Genomic DNA, 14527 nt, shown 5'->3' with positions numbered 1-14527 from the left:
CCCCCCCGGAGCCCTGCGGTGGCCCGGCTGCCCCGTGGCTAGGGGGCACCCCAGGGCGTGGCCAGGCCCTGCTCCGGAACGCGGCACAGACCAGAGGCAGGCAGCGCTCCAGGGCTCGGCAGCCACCCACCCTGACCACACCCCTCACCCGTCCCGGCACGGGGGCACTGGGTCACCCCGTTCACCCCGAGCCCAGCCCTAGGGCTTCTTCGTGTCTCCTGAGGCCGCCGTCCCCGTCCCCGCACAGCTGCAGAGCCAGGACCCCCGCTCCTCCGGTCCGGGGTCCTCGGACCCCGCCCCGCAGCCCCTGCGTCTCAGCGGTGGTGGAGCCGCGGCCGTGGGGAACGGGCTCCTGGCGGCTGGAAAGCCCGTCCCGGCTCCACAGGCCTCCATTTTCCCTGGGAAAAAATCCATCTACAAACCTCATCTTGCTCTTCGTTTTACAAGATTTGGTAGTTTCAGCTGTTCTACTTGAACTGAACCGGGCGTTTTAGGAAATTAACAAGAGGGTGGTTCCAGGGTTGCAGTGGCCAGGCAGCCCCGACCCGGGGACAGGAGTCCGGTCACCAGGACCTTTTCAGCTCTGACACAGACGCGAGCATCTGTGAGCTCCTTCCGTTCACTGGGGGCTAACCAAATCCAAAACTTGGATATGTGGTCAGAAAGAGGGAAACGGCACGCTTTTTGATGTCGCGCTGGGTCACCGCTCACAAGCCCCTGAGGGTCACCTGACTTTCCAGGGGAGACAGCAGCAAGGACTGGCCCAGACTTCAGTCTGTGAGGTCAACCCAGCAACACTGATAGGGTGATGAGGGGCCGTAACGCCCCTCTCCCCCCAGAGGATAATCCCAGTGGCTCCCTCCCCGACCAGCATTCCTGGTGGCAGCCTCCGGCGGGCTTTCCTCCGCCGGGTCCTACCTAGGCGATTTAACCTGACCTGCGCTCCCTGTTTGCTCAGGAATTACGTTTCTAACATTTTGAGAATTATACTCCGACAGTTTGTAAACATATTTTTCCAAAATTAAAATACACGCTCAACAAACAAAATTCAGAAAATATAAACAAGTCCCACAGAGAGCACGCCGTGGACGGTCTCGGCCCGTCTGCCAGTGTCCTCTCTCGGGCTCGCTGCCCGCGGGCCGGCCGGCTGCACCCCTCCCACCGCGGCCCGAACCGCGGCCTGAGCCCACGCCCGGCTCACCTGCGGGCGAAGCTGCCGGAACTCTGCCCGCCCCGCCTGCAGACGGGACGACCGGACCCCCCGCCCGGCCCACCTGCACACCTGAGGACGGAGAGCTGGACCCCGTCCCACCGCCCACAGTCCAGGCAGGGCCGCCAAGTCCCGCGGGCGGCACGCGGGGAACTCGGGGCTCCTCCGCGCCAGGACTGGGGGCTCTCAACTCCACGAGAACACGCCGACTGGACCCGGAGACCCCGCCCCCCGCCCGGCGCCTACCTGCGCACGGATGTGTCACGACCGGCGCACACGTCGCCGCGCATGCGCACCCGGGGGCGGGGCCTAGCGGCGGCCGGGCGCTACCAAAGCGTTAGCCGGGGGGGCCTCGGGCTGTACCACCAGCTGGCTGCTGGGGGGCGGGGCGGAGGCGGACCCGATGCGCTCTCCGCCCCGCCTCTCCCGCCTCTACAGCGAGCCAGTCCCGAACGCACCCTTCACGCCCCAGGTCGATTCCTCCCGAACAGAGATGAGCAAGGCAAGGGTCGCCCTAGCCGACTGCACTCGCGCTGGGGTCCTGGGGCCCCCTGGGGGGAGCGGCCCGGCAACTCCTCTGTGCCCACCGCCCCGGCTCGCGGACAGGACCCGGCAGAGCCCCCATGTGACCCCGAAGCCCAGCCCCCCGGAAGGCCCGCTGGGCCGCGCAGCCCGGCCGTGACTCAGCCCTGCGGCCCCGCCGGGTCCACGCGCAGAGGCCGGCCCGAGGCCACGGCGCCCGGGAAGCAGGGTCAAGTGCAGTTTCTCTTCCCCACTCCCTGCGGCCGTGGGCAGGGGACCCGGCTCCCCTCCACCCTGTTCCGCCCAGGCCGGCCCCGCGCTCGGAACCGAATCTGGGCTCCGGCCCCCTGGCTTTCACGGCGCCGGCTGGGCATGCGGCCCGAGGGGTGGTTGTGACGGGGCAGCAGCTGGCATTGCTCAGCAGGCGGCTCCTGTGGACGGCGGAGTGCGTCCCGCGGGGTGTGGGATGGACGTGTGAACCGCCAGCCGGCGCCCTCCCCGCCCGCGGCCCCCCGCCCGCGAGGCCCGCAGAAGATGCAGCCGAGGGGCCCAAAACCTGGCGCAGCCTCCCCGGCTTGGAGTCGGACAGCCCTGGGCTCCAGACTCGCCAGCTGGGAGAGCTTGAGAGAACCTGCTTAACCGGGAGCCCGGCCTCGGGTGTGAAGGTGGACGCCCGCCTGGCCGGGGGCGCCCCGAAGCTCACGTGTCCCCATGGTCTCACCCCGCAGCCTTTATGGTCTCACCCCGCAGCCTTTCTTACTTTAGGGTACTCATCACATTGGGCCTTCTGTACTTTCATGGGTTTGTCTTAGTTATTTGTTGATTTTCTGTGTCCTCTGACTAAAATGCCAGCCGCATGAGAGGGGAACATGGTCTTGTCAGTGTTTTATCCCCAGCCCTGGAACGGGCCCGGCACATCACTGGCGCCCAGCGCACGTCTGCGGAAAGAACAAGTGAAATCGCACGCGGGTCGTCTGTGTCCCGCTCCCCTCCCCGCACCTACCCACCCCCCCCCTTCAGCCTCCTGTATGAGAGGCACGCAGTCGTTTTACAGAGTTGAATTAAAAGCATGACAGCCTTGAGGCTCGCGCTTGTTTTGTGCTGTCCCCTTCCTTGTAAGGTGGTGCAGAGAGCCACTGCTTCGGCTACCTCTCAGGACATCTCCGAGGACGAAATAAGGTGTTTAAATTATCAACGCCCCTTGAAAATTCAGCACATTGGGGAGGTTTACACTCACGGTCAAATTAGACTGCTTTTCTGATTCTCGTCTAGGCTGAGGCCAAACCCCGAGTCCTTAGTGTCCTGTGAAAATAGACGTAAATGCTCGCGGTGCCACCACCTCCACGGTCCCTGCCTTCATTCTCGGTTCCTCTGCAGTGCCCAGGCCTGCCTTTCAAAGGAGGAACTGGGGCTCAGTGATGACCTGCTTAGTCATGCAGGCGGTAAATTCCTCAGCTTGTTCAAGGATTGTGTCTTTCTGCTCTGCTATCTTTAAAGCATCCTGATAAAAACAATCATTTTTTTTCAAAATTTACAGGTATAACTGGTGATACCTAACCCAGCAGAAGTGAGAAGACTTTGAAAGAAATGCACCCTGATTCCTGCTCACAACCTGTCATCCCCAGTGAGGCACCCAGGTTTCCAGCCTGGCCGCTGGCCTCCCGAGGTCCATCTCCTCCCAGCTCCAGCCCTCTCCCTGCCCGACAGCAAGGTCACTGTGTGTGTGACATCAAGCTAAGCCCTTTCTGTAAATGGTCCTTTCCCACCTCAGCTGCACGGCAGGCTCTTGGACACTCTTACCCACGTGTCTTAGATGAGGAAACAGGTTCACGTTGGTGAGGTTGGGCCTTGTCCTGCTTGCTACAGCAGCTCAGGATGAGGCTGAGTTTTGGGGTTTTATGCCGTGAGGACTTGAAGAGGACTAAAAACTCACCAGGAGGAGGCCAGGACAGCATCTCGTTTTTTTCTGATCGTATAATACATGCTCATTGTTTGTTTAATTAAGAAAAAAACAGGCTTTTAAAAGACGTTAGCAGAAGGGTGGTGCAATTTCTCCTCTGTGCCCATTTCCTTCTAAGAAATAAGCTGGTGAGGGAGGGAGGGGTCTCCCCAGTTTTAAACCTGGGAGTTACTCAGAAGAGAGCATGGCTGGCTCTGGAGCACAGATGTCCCCACACCCTGCTTCCAAACGGCAGTTTAAAGCCCCGGAACCCAGGCTCGCCATCTGCGGACGATGGGTCCTAAACAAGCACGGGCCTCTCGATTTCTGAATACCAGTGAGCGGGGTCTCTCTCCCTGACCCAGCGCTAGCTGGGCTTCTCTCCGTCCTCAAGGCCTGGCCTTGGGTCTGTCCCTGCGTGGTTAGTTCAGCTTTAGCAACCCCCACCAACCCTGGATATCTGATCAAATTCCTCCCGCCCCACCTCGCTGTGTGATCACCTGAGCTTGCCTTCAGCAAGAATCCTGCTGAGTCCATCCCGTTCAGGATGCCCCTGGCCTTGATGTTTGCTCCCAGTCATGTCCAGTCCACCGCCACTCCAGACACACACCCGGCTCCTTGGCTGTGATCCCCACTTGTCCCTGTTGTATTCGGAGCTGAGCCAGTCCCCCTTCCCCCCCGCAGGCCCCGTGGTGCTGGTCCCTACACCAGTCTCCGTGGTGCCCTGAATTAGAGCTGCCTCACTGTCCTTAGCTAGTGCCATGAAAACTCTTTCCTCCACAACTGTGGCAAAATGAAAGCTTCCTGGGCCGCCACCGCCACCTCAGAGCCCGGGCCGGGGGGGCGGTGGGGCCGCGCATGGAGCCCCCGCCCCCCGGAGCTGCCAACACCGCCGCTGCGCTACACACAGGTACCCCTGGGATGGCGTGAGCGCTCGCCCAGCAATGGACCCTTGTGTGACGCTGTGGCAGTTTCTGCTGCAGCTGTTGAGAGAGCGAGGCAATGGCCACATCCTCTCCTGGCCCTCCCGGGATGGCGGTGAGTTCAAGCTGGTGGAGGCTGAGTGGGTGGCCCGGCTCTGGGGGCTGCGCAAGAATAAGACCAACGTGAACTGTGACAAGCCCAGCCGGGCCTGGCGGTACTACTATGATAAGAACATCACCCGCAATGTGAGTGGCCGGAAGTTCGTCTACAAGTTTGTGTCCTACCCCGAGGTCGCGGGGTGCTCCACTGAGGACTGCCCGCCCCAGCCTGAGGTGGCTGCCACCTCCACTGTGGCAGATGCGAGCACCACAGCTGTACACGCCGTCCCCGGGGACACTGCCTCTGGGAAGCCAGGCACACCCAGGGGTGCAGGAGTGGCAGGCCCGGGCGGCTTGGCGCGCAGCAGCCGGAACGATTACATGCGCTCGGGCCTCTATTCCACCTTCCCCATCCAGCCCCTGCGGCCGCAGCCGCAGCCGCCCTCAGCCTCGGCCTTCCACAGTGCTCCTCAACACCGCCCCTGCAGGGGCAGCAGTGCAAGCCCCTCGGAGGCCTGCCTGGAGGCTGAGGAGGCCGGCCTGCCTCTGCAGGTCATCCTGACCCCACCCGAGGCCCCAAACCTTAAATCCGAAGAGCCAAGCATGGAGCCTGGGTTGGGCCGGCCACTGCCCCCATCAGTCAAAGTGGAAGAGCCCAAGGAAGAGGTAGAAGCCTCAGCCACTGGGGAGGCAGGGTTTGTCCTGGAAGCCGTCAAGGCCGAGCCCTTAGAGCCCCAGGCCGAGCCAGAAGCCCCTCCCGCGGAGGGCGTGCCAGCCCGGCTGCCTGCGGTCGTTATGGAAACTGCGGTGCCGGTGGGCTTCCCTGCCACCTAAGCACATATTGACCCCGGTGCTGCTGACGCCCAGCTCGCTGCCCCCCAGTATTCACTTCTGGAGCACCCTGAGTCCCACTGCACCCCGTACGTAGCCCGGCCAAGCTCTCCTTCCAGTTTCCGTCCAGTGGCAGCGCCCAGGTGCACATCCCTTCCATCAGCGTGGATGGCCTCTCACCCCCCGTGGTGCTCTCCCCAGGGCCCCAGAAGCCATGACTATCACCACCACCACCACCACCCCTTTCTGGGGTCACTCCATCCATGCCCTGAACTTCTCTCCAGCCAGCCGTCTCAAGGAGAAACACAGTTCAGCTGACAGACTCATGCTGTGGTCGTGGTTGGGTGGGGATTCTTAGGAAAGAGGATCTCTCAGTAACCCTTCCACAGAAAACATACAACTTCTCCCTTCTTGGTCAGTCCCCCAGTGGCCGCTCTTACACGTCTCCTACTGCAGTGGTGGGGACGGTTTATTTATTTATTTTTTGAAGGCCACTGGGAGGAGCCTGGCCCTCTTTGCGGGGCGGGGGGGGGGGGCGGTTGGCGAGGGCATCTCCCCCATCTCCACATTTTTTCCCCAAGATGAGACAGTCGGGGTCTGGCTTGAGAAGGAACTTTCCTTATTTATTTCTCAGGCTGCCCTTGGGGAGCTGAGGGAGCCCTGTCTCCATTTTGGGGTGTGGGTAGAAGATCTAGATTGCTGTAGTTTATTATTCCTGGCCCTCCCCAAGGGTCCAGGAAGAATTTGTGCTGTTGAACGGTTTGGGGGTTTTGGCCAAGGAAGACTCACACCTTTGGGAATAGGAATATCCACCTCCCGGCCTTTCTCGCAGACAGCTTGTCCTTTTTCAACCACCTTTTTTGGCCGGGGAGGAATCCAAACTCCTGGGGTCCTGACTGTTACCTCCCAATGGAGGGTTTTTTGGGGGAGTGGTCCCCGTCTGGGGGGCCTCTCCAACCAGTACTCCAGGTCTCCCTGTCCCCCACCCCCTGCCATTTTGATAGTATAATCTATTTTTAAACAGGGCTTTTCAGTAGGGGAGAGGGAGGCATCTCTTCCTACATGAGATAGGGTGGGTGGGAAGGAAGGGGTTTTGGGGGGGTCTTCCTGCCACCCCCAAGTGTTTATTTTTGATACCAAACGTGTATTTTCAGCTCCCTCCCTCCCAGCCCCCCAATTTCCTGCGGGTGGGTACAAAGGACCCTTTAAGTGTCCCTGGAGTTGGGAGGGAGGAATGAGGGACATAAAGCCTGTCCCGTGTGAATTCCAGGCTGGAGAAGGGCGGGTTCAAAGGACTCCTGGGTTCACCTCCCGTCAGCACCGGCCCAGCCTGGTCCTGGGGACCTGGGGGTTGGTGATTTGGGGGACGATGCTACACCTGTCTCCACTGTTTGTTTTACTTCCCCCAAAATGGATCTTTTTTTCTAAGAGTCCCAGAGAATTGGGAATTGTTCCTGTAAATATATATTTTTAAAGGTGAAAAAAAAAAGAAAGAAAGAAAGAAAGCTTCCTGGAAAGAAAAAACATTTTTCATAGAAAAACGTGTCTTCTTAGAATCATTCCTGCTCCTATGAGTATTCATTATGTCCATTTCTTTTTCTGAAAAACATATTTTGAACCACAAAACATGGTGCCTATGGCTTGGATCCAAGAGTCTCAAAATGTGCTGAAGGCTCAGACTGGGGGCTCGACTCTTCCAGCTTTTACTCCTACTGGCTTGTAACCCTGGAAGGGTGGATTAACCTCTCTGAGCCACAAACACGAAAAGATGAGATTGGTCTAAAATCTCTTCCAGCATCAAGGCTTCTGCTCCTTGAGTGTCATATAAGTCAGGGCCGGGTTTTCTCTGTTGCAAATGATGACCTTAAAGCTAATGGATGTAATTATCTTGGCACACAAAGAATCCTTAAATCTCAGTTGGCCAAACACCGGAACAACCAGTTTTTAAAAACGCCTCGATAAGATTATATTGGTTCAAGGGCTACAGAGCCAGGCTGTGCTTTTCGGCTCGACCACCTCCCTCAGGGCCAAGTCCGGACATTTTTGGTTTTCACAGCCGGCGGGGGTGGGGCGGAGGTGCCACGGGCATCTAGTGGGTTGGGGCCGGAGATGACGCTACACGCCCTACGATGATGCATTGGGCGGAGCTCTCAACAGAGAAGTGTCAGCCATTGCGGGGCCGGGGGAGAAAGTGCCCCAGTTACAAACTGAAACCCTGCAGAGAGGCCCCCAAACTAGTCGGTCCAGTTCCATCTCTTGGGTTGGTACCAGATGGTATTCAGGTGACCTGGAGGGTCAAGTGCAACTTTGAGAAATGCTTAATTCATATCCACAGAGTGATTAATACCCTTGATCTTTCACCTCGGTTACTATCTTAGAAACAAATGTACAGGCTCAAAATTCGCCCTCCCTTCCCCCACCCTCCAAACACAGCACAATGTGATACACAGATCAAATATGTAGGCATATAACGGAAAATGGAATTTAGTGTTTCCAAAATGTCACGTAGAATGTTGTAAGGTAGGCAGATTCAAAAAGCCACACACTGAGATGGGACATTTGCAAAATCGCCAAACGACGAAAACCTAGTTTCCAGTTTTCCTCCCTGGGAACTGCCCTGTCTGATGCAGAGACAAGGATGTGAGACTTCGGATCAGCTGACCAGAAACCATCAACGGCAATTAGGAAACACACTCCCGATTCTGAGGTCTTTCTCTCTTGTTAAAGTCACTGAACCAAAGTCATCGTGAAGGAGCCAGGTCCCAAGGCTCTCCAGCTCACCATGGACTGAGGGCCACCGATAACCAGACAATCACTTCTTCTCACGACGCCCTCTGCTCAGTAAGACCAGGGCAGAGCTACTCTGGTCTTAATAATTACTTGGTAGGCGTGAGGCATGTTACAAGCAAGGTCTGAGTCATTCTGCACAAGAGTCACCCAGCACGAGGACCACAGGACGCCCATACGTCACACCTGGGCCGTGGTCACACCTGGCGTGGGGCAGGGTGGCCTGGCACCACATCCAAACCTGAGCGCAGCTGGCAAACCTGTTTAGTGTAAGTCATCTGAAGGTAAAGAGAGGCAGCAAGACTTAGGACGAAGCCTTCAGTGGGTCCGACAGGAGATGGTCTCGCCTTCACCAGGTAAAACTCACCATGTTGGGGTGACATTGACACGCGCTGACCTAAGCGTCACATTTTCCAACAAAAGTGCAGACAAGGTGGCTTTATTTCTGCACACTGCCGACTGGTCTTTTGTTCTTTTCTACCAATAAATATTAACCCCGAAAATCAATGTGCTTTCAACCTCCAGGTACCTGGGAGTGAACTTCTTGCTAGTACACAATTTACTTAAGAAAATAACAGAATGGTTTGTGCTAGGGTTTACAAATACCGAGAGAAGAGACAGGGCCTGAGCTCAGGGTAGTTACTATATTGTAGAAAATAATAATACCCATGTAGATAATGCTTTAGATTATAAAGTTTGTTTCATAAACGTTTTCTTCAGCATGTGCTCTAAGAATATTAACGTGAACAAGTAACCACAGCCATTTCAGTTAACCCTGATCCATTCCAAAAGAAGAAGAGATATTGCTATAAAACAGAATGTATTCCCAATTGAGAAAGTCAATCTTGGTTTAAAGCGTTGTGTTTGTGTATTAAGGATGTTTTTTATTGTCTGTATTTACGATGCTTTGATATCTTGGGGCCTGTCTGACCAGGGAAGACTGCCCCTCCCAGGCTGAGCAGACCACATGTAAACACGCAGGACAAGCAAAAGTTAAGAGAATTCAGCACCACCAAACCAGCTTTACAACAAATGCTAAAGGAACTTCTCTAGGCAGGAAACACAAGAGAAGGAAAAGACCTACCAAAACAAACCCAAAACAATTAAGAAAATGGTAATAGGAACATACATGTCAATAACTACCTTAAATGTAAATGGATTAAACATTCCAACCAAAAGACACAAATTGGCTGAATGGACACAAAAAATAAGACCCATATATATGCTGTCTACAAGAGACCCTCTTCAGACCTAAGAACACATACAGACTGAAAGTGAAGGGATGGAAAAAGACATTCCATGCAGATGGAAATCAAAAGAAAGCTGGAAGAGCAATTCTCATATCAGACAGAGTAGACTTTAAAATGAAGACTATTACAAGAGACAAGAAGGACACTACATAGTGATCAAGGGATCGATCCAAGAAGAAGATATACCAGTTGTAAATATTTATGCACCCAACATAGGAGCACCTCAATACATAAAGCAAATGCTAACAGCCATAAAAGGGGAAATTGACAGTAACGCAATCATAGTAGGGGACTTTAACACACCACTTTCACCAATGGACAGATCATCAAAATGAAAATAGATAAGGAAACAGAAGCTTTATATGACACATTAGAGAAGATGGACTTAATTGATATTTTTAGGACATTCCATCCAAAAACAACAGAATACACTTTCTTCTCAAGTGCTCATGGAACATTCTCCATGAATGGTCCATATCTTGGTCACAAATAAAGCCTTGGTAAATTTAAGAAAATTGAAATCATATCAAGTATCTTTTCCAACCACAATGCGATGAGACTAGATATCAATTACAGGGAAAAAAACTGTAAAAAATACAAATACATGGAGGCTAAACATTATGCTACTATATAACCAAGACATCATTGAAGAAATCAAAGAGGAAATAAAAAAAATACCTAGAAAAAAATGACAATGAAAACATGAGGACCCAAAACCTATGGGATGCAGCAAAAGCAATTCTAAGAGGGAAGTTTATAGCAATACAATCCCACCTCAGGAAGCAAGAAAAATCTTAAATAAACAAGCTAAACTTACATCTAAAGCAATTAGAGAAAGAAGAACAAAAAAACCCCAAAGTTAGCAGAAGGAAAGAAATCATAAAGATCAGATCAGAAATAAATGGAAAAGAAATGAAGGAAATGAAGGAAACAATAGCAAAGATCAATAAAACTAAAATCTGGTTCTTTGAGAAGATAAGCAAAATTGATAAACCATTAGCCAGATTCATCAAGAAAAAAAGGGAGAGGACTCAAATCAACAGAATTAGAAATGAAAAAGGAGAAGTAACAACTAATACTGCAGAAATACAAAAGATCATGAGAGATTACTACAAGCAACTATATGCCAATAAAATGGACAACCTGGAAGAAATGGACAAATTCTTAGAAAAGCACAACTTTCGAAGACTGAGCCAGAAAGAAACAGAAAATATGAACAGACCAATCACAAGCACTGAAATTGAAACTGTGTTTAAAACTCTTCCAACAAACAAAACTCCAGGACCAGATGGTTTCACAGGTGAATCCTATCAAACATTTAGAGACGAGCTAACACCTATCCTTCTCAAACTCTTTCAAAATATAGCAGAGGGAGGAACACTCCCAAACTCATTCTATGAGGCCACCATCACCCTGATACCAAAACCAGACAAAGATGTCACAAAAAAAGAAAACTACAGGCCGATATCACTGATGAACATAGATGCAAAAATCCTCAACAAAATACTAGGAAACAGAATCCAACAGCACATTAAAAGACTCACAGGCCACGACTGAGTGCAGTTTATCCCAGGAATGCAAGGATTCTTCAATATATGCAAATCAATCAATGTGATACACCATATTAACAAATTGAAGAATAAAAACCATATGATCATCTCAATAGATGCAGAAAAAGATTTCAACAAAATTCAGCACCCATTAATGATAAAAACTCTCCAGAAAGTAGGCATAGAGGGAACCTACCTCAACATAACAAAGGCCATATATAACAAACACACAGCCAACATTGTTGTCAATGGTGGAAAATTGAAACCATTTCCTCTAAGATCAGGAACAAGACAAGGTTGCCCACTCTCACCACTATTATTCAACATAGTTTTGGAAGTTTTAGCCACAGCAATCAGAGAAGAAAAAGAAATAAAAGGAATTCAAATGGGAAAAGAAGAAGTAAAACTGTCACTGTTTGCAGATGACATGATGCTATACATAGAGAACCCTAAAGATGTTACCAGAAAACTATGAGAGCTAATCAATGAATCTGGTAAAGTAGCAGGATACAAAATTAATGCACAGAAATCTCTTGCATTCTTATACACTAATGATGAAAAATCTGAAAGAGAAATTAAGGAAACACTCCCATTTATCATTGCAACAAAAAGAATAAAATACCTAGGAATAAACCTACCTAAGGAAAGAAAAGACCTGTATGCAGAAAACTATAAGACACTGATGAAAGAAATTAAAGATGATACAAACAGATGGAGAGATATATCATGTTCTTGGATTGGAAGAATCAACCTTGTGAAAATGACTCTACCACCCAAAGCAATCTACAGATTCAGTGCAATCCTTATCAAACTACCAATGGCATTTTTCACAGAACTAGAACAAAAAGTTTCACAATTTATCTGGAAACACAAAAGACCCCGAATAGCGAAAGCAATATTGAGAAAGAAAAACGGAGCTGGAGGAATCAGGCTCCCTGACTTCAGACTATACTATAAAGCTACAGTAATCAAGACAGTATGGTACTGGCACAAAAACAGAAATACATATCAATGGAACAGGATAGAAAGCCCAGAGATAAACCCATGCACATATGGTCACCTTATCTTTGACAAAGGAGGCAAGAAAAGACAGCCTCTTCAATAAGTGGTGCTGGGAAAACTGGACAGCTACATGTAAAAGAATAAAAGTAGAACACTTCCTAACACCATACACAAAAATAAACTCAAAATGGATTAAAGACCTAAATGTAGGGTCAGACACTGTAAAACTCTTAGAGGAAAACATAGGCAGAAAACACTTTGATATAAATCACAGCAAGATCCTTTCTGACCCACCTCCTAGAGAAATGGAAATAAGAACAAAAATAAACAAATGAGACCTAATGAAACTTAAAAGCTTTTGCAAAGCAAACGAAACTACAAACAAGATGAAAAGACAACCCTCAGAATGGGAGAAAATATTTGCAAACGAAGCAACTGACAAAGGATTAAATTCCAAAATATATAAACAGCTCATGCAGCTCAATATTAAAAAAACAGACAACCCAATCCAAAAATGGGCAGAAGACCTAAATAGACATTTCTCCAAAGAAGATATACAGATGGCCAAGAAGCACATGAAAAGCTGCTCAACATCACTAATTATCAGAGAAATGCAAACCAAAACTACAATGAGGCATCACCTCACACCAGTCAGAATGGGCATCATCAGAAAATCTACAAACAACAAATGCTGGAGAGGGTGTGGAGAAAAGGGAATCCTATGGCACTGTTGGTGGGAATGTAAATTGATACAGCCACTATGGAGAACAGTATGGAGGTTCCTTAAAAAACTAAAAATAGAACTACCATATGACCCAGCAATCCCACTACTGGGCATATACCCTGAGAAAACCATAATTCAAAAAGACACATGCACCCCAATGTTCATTGCAGCACTATTTACAATAGCCAGGACATGGAATCAACCTAAGTGCCCATCGACAGACGAATGGATAAAGAAGACATGGCACATATATACAATGGAATATTACTCAGCCATAAAAAGAAACGAAATTGAGTTATTCGTAGTGAGGTGGATGGACCTAAAGTCTTTCATACAGAGTGAAGTCAGTCAGAAAGAGAAAAACAAATACCGTACGCTAACACATATATATGGAATCTAAAAAAAAAAATGGTTCTGACGAACGTAGGGGCAGGACAGGAATAAAGACGCAGACGTAGAGAATGGACTTGAGGACACGGGGAGGGGAAAGGGTAAGCTGGGATGAAGTGAGAGAGTGGCATAAACATACATACACTACCAAATGTAAAATAGATAGCTAGTGGGAAGCAGCCGCATAGCACAGGGAGATCAGCTCGGTGCTTTGTGACCACCTAGAGGGGTGGGACAGGGAGGGTGGGAGGGAGATGCAAGAGGCAGGGGATATGGGGATACATGTATATGTATAGCTGATTCAGTTTGTTATACAGCAGAAACTAACACAACATTGTAAAGCAATTATACTCCAGTAAAGATGTTTAAAAAAAAAAAAAAGAAAAAGAGGAACAGATAAGGTCTGCAGAGCTTCTGTCCTCCTGTCTCCTGTTGACATATGACTTGTAAATTCAAGTCAAGCTGCCTTGAAAGTTCTTTCTGTAAAGTAAACCCATGAGCCAGTGATGCAAAGGCTCATGCGTGAATCTGGGACGGGGTGCTACCCAGACGCTGACACCATCCATCTCCAATCCAGGCTTTAATTTAGCTTCTTAATGACCATTTTGGTAACAGACATTAAATTATCAACAAGTAGGAAGCAGAAGACTGTGGGGCACCCAAGGCTGGCCTGGAACTGGGGTGCAGCTGGGGGGGGCAATGTGACGAATCTGGGCGCCACTGGGGACCTTTCAGGTGGGGGAGGGCAGGGGCTGCCTGGATCCGTGGAGAGGCTCCTGTTTTAGGCGAAATCACTCTGAGCTCAGTCATGTGAGACACGGAAGAATTTAAACATTAAATTGTAAACTCCGCACATAAAGCACCTTGGGGCCAGACAACCACCACTGTGTGGGGCGTCCCTGCAGGCGCTGCACCCCGGGCCCCGTGCAGGGTGCTCCGGGTGGTTGCAGGGGTTCCGTGTGAGGGTTACGGTTGAGCCCCGTGGCTCAGACCCTCGTTCAGTGTCCACTACGTGCTGGTTAGGCCGTCGCTGGGATGGAAACGTGAAGTGATGATTCGGCATCACTCACTGCCTGCCAAGAGCTCCTGGTCCAGGAGAAAAAGAGGCACCTCTTCTCATTTATCCCATACGGCCTGCTATAGATTGAGTGTGTGTGTCCCCAAAGTCCATACGTGGACTCCTAACCCCAAGGTGGCGGTGTTGGGAGGGGGCCTTTTGGAGGTGATGAGGTCACGAGGGTGGAGCCCCCGTGATGGGACCAGTGCCCTGATAAGAGCTCTCTCTCTCCACCCCCATCCC

The 14527-nt window shown here is 50.8% G+C and overlaps 2 protein-coding genes across 7 annotated transcripts in view; one reads left to right on the top strand and one right to left on the bottom strand.

Moving 5' to 3' along the window:
- The window catches only part of CLN8 (CLN8 transmembrane ER and ERGIC protein), a 49764-nt gene that overhangs the window by 24612 nt on the left and 10625 nt on the right, over positions 1 to 14527 (bottom strand). The window contains exon 1 of one of the 6 annotated variants that reach the window (XM_079909073.1): positions 2493 to 2503. The exons of 1 other annotated variant lie outside the window; for it this stretch is intronic. The gene's annotated coding sequence lies outside the window, so the exon portion shown is untranslated. Of the gene's footprint in view, positions 1 to 422; positions 663 to 1201; positions 1408 to 1456; positions 1480 to 2492; positions 2504 to 14527 lie in introns of those variants that run through there. 4 more of the 6 variants (XM_079909071.1, XM_079909069.1, XM_079909068.1 and 1 more) reach the window with 4 other exon arrangements.
- Positions 4446 to 5527, top strand: LOC307179837 (ETS domain-containing protein Elk-1-like; the record flags this gene model as incomplete). The annotated part of the gene is made up of 1 exon (XM_079909492.1): positions 4446 to 5527. Exon 1 carries the CDS (start codon positions 4616 to 4618, stop codon positions 5525 to 5527), a length of 912 nt encoding a protein of 303 aa, XP_079765618.1. The 5' UTR covers positions 4446 to 4615.

The sequence above is a fragment of the Stenella coeruleoalba genome, assembly GCF_951394435.1.
Source record: "Stenella coeruleoalba genome assembly, chromosome: 21".
In the NCBI taxonomy this organism is placed as follows: Eukaryota; Metazoa; Chordata; class Mammalia; order Artiodactyla; family Delphinidae; genus Stenella; species Stenella coeruleoalba.
Note: the sequence above shows the minus strand (reverse complement) of the source record. Positions and strands in the feature narration are given on the sequence as shown.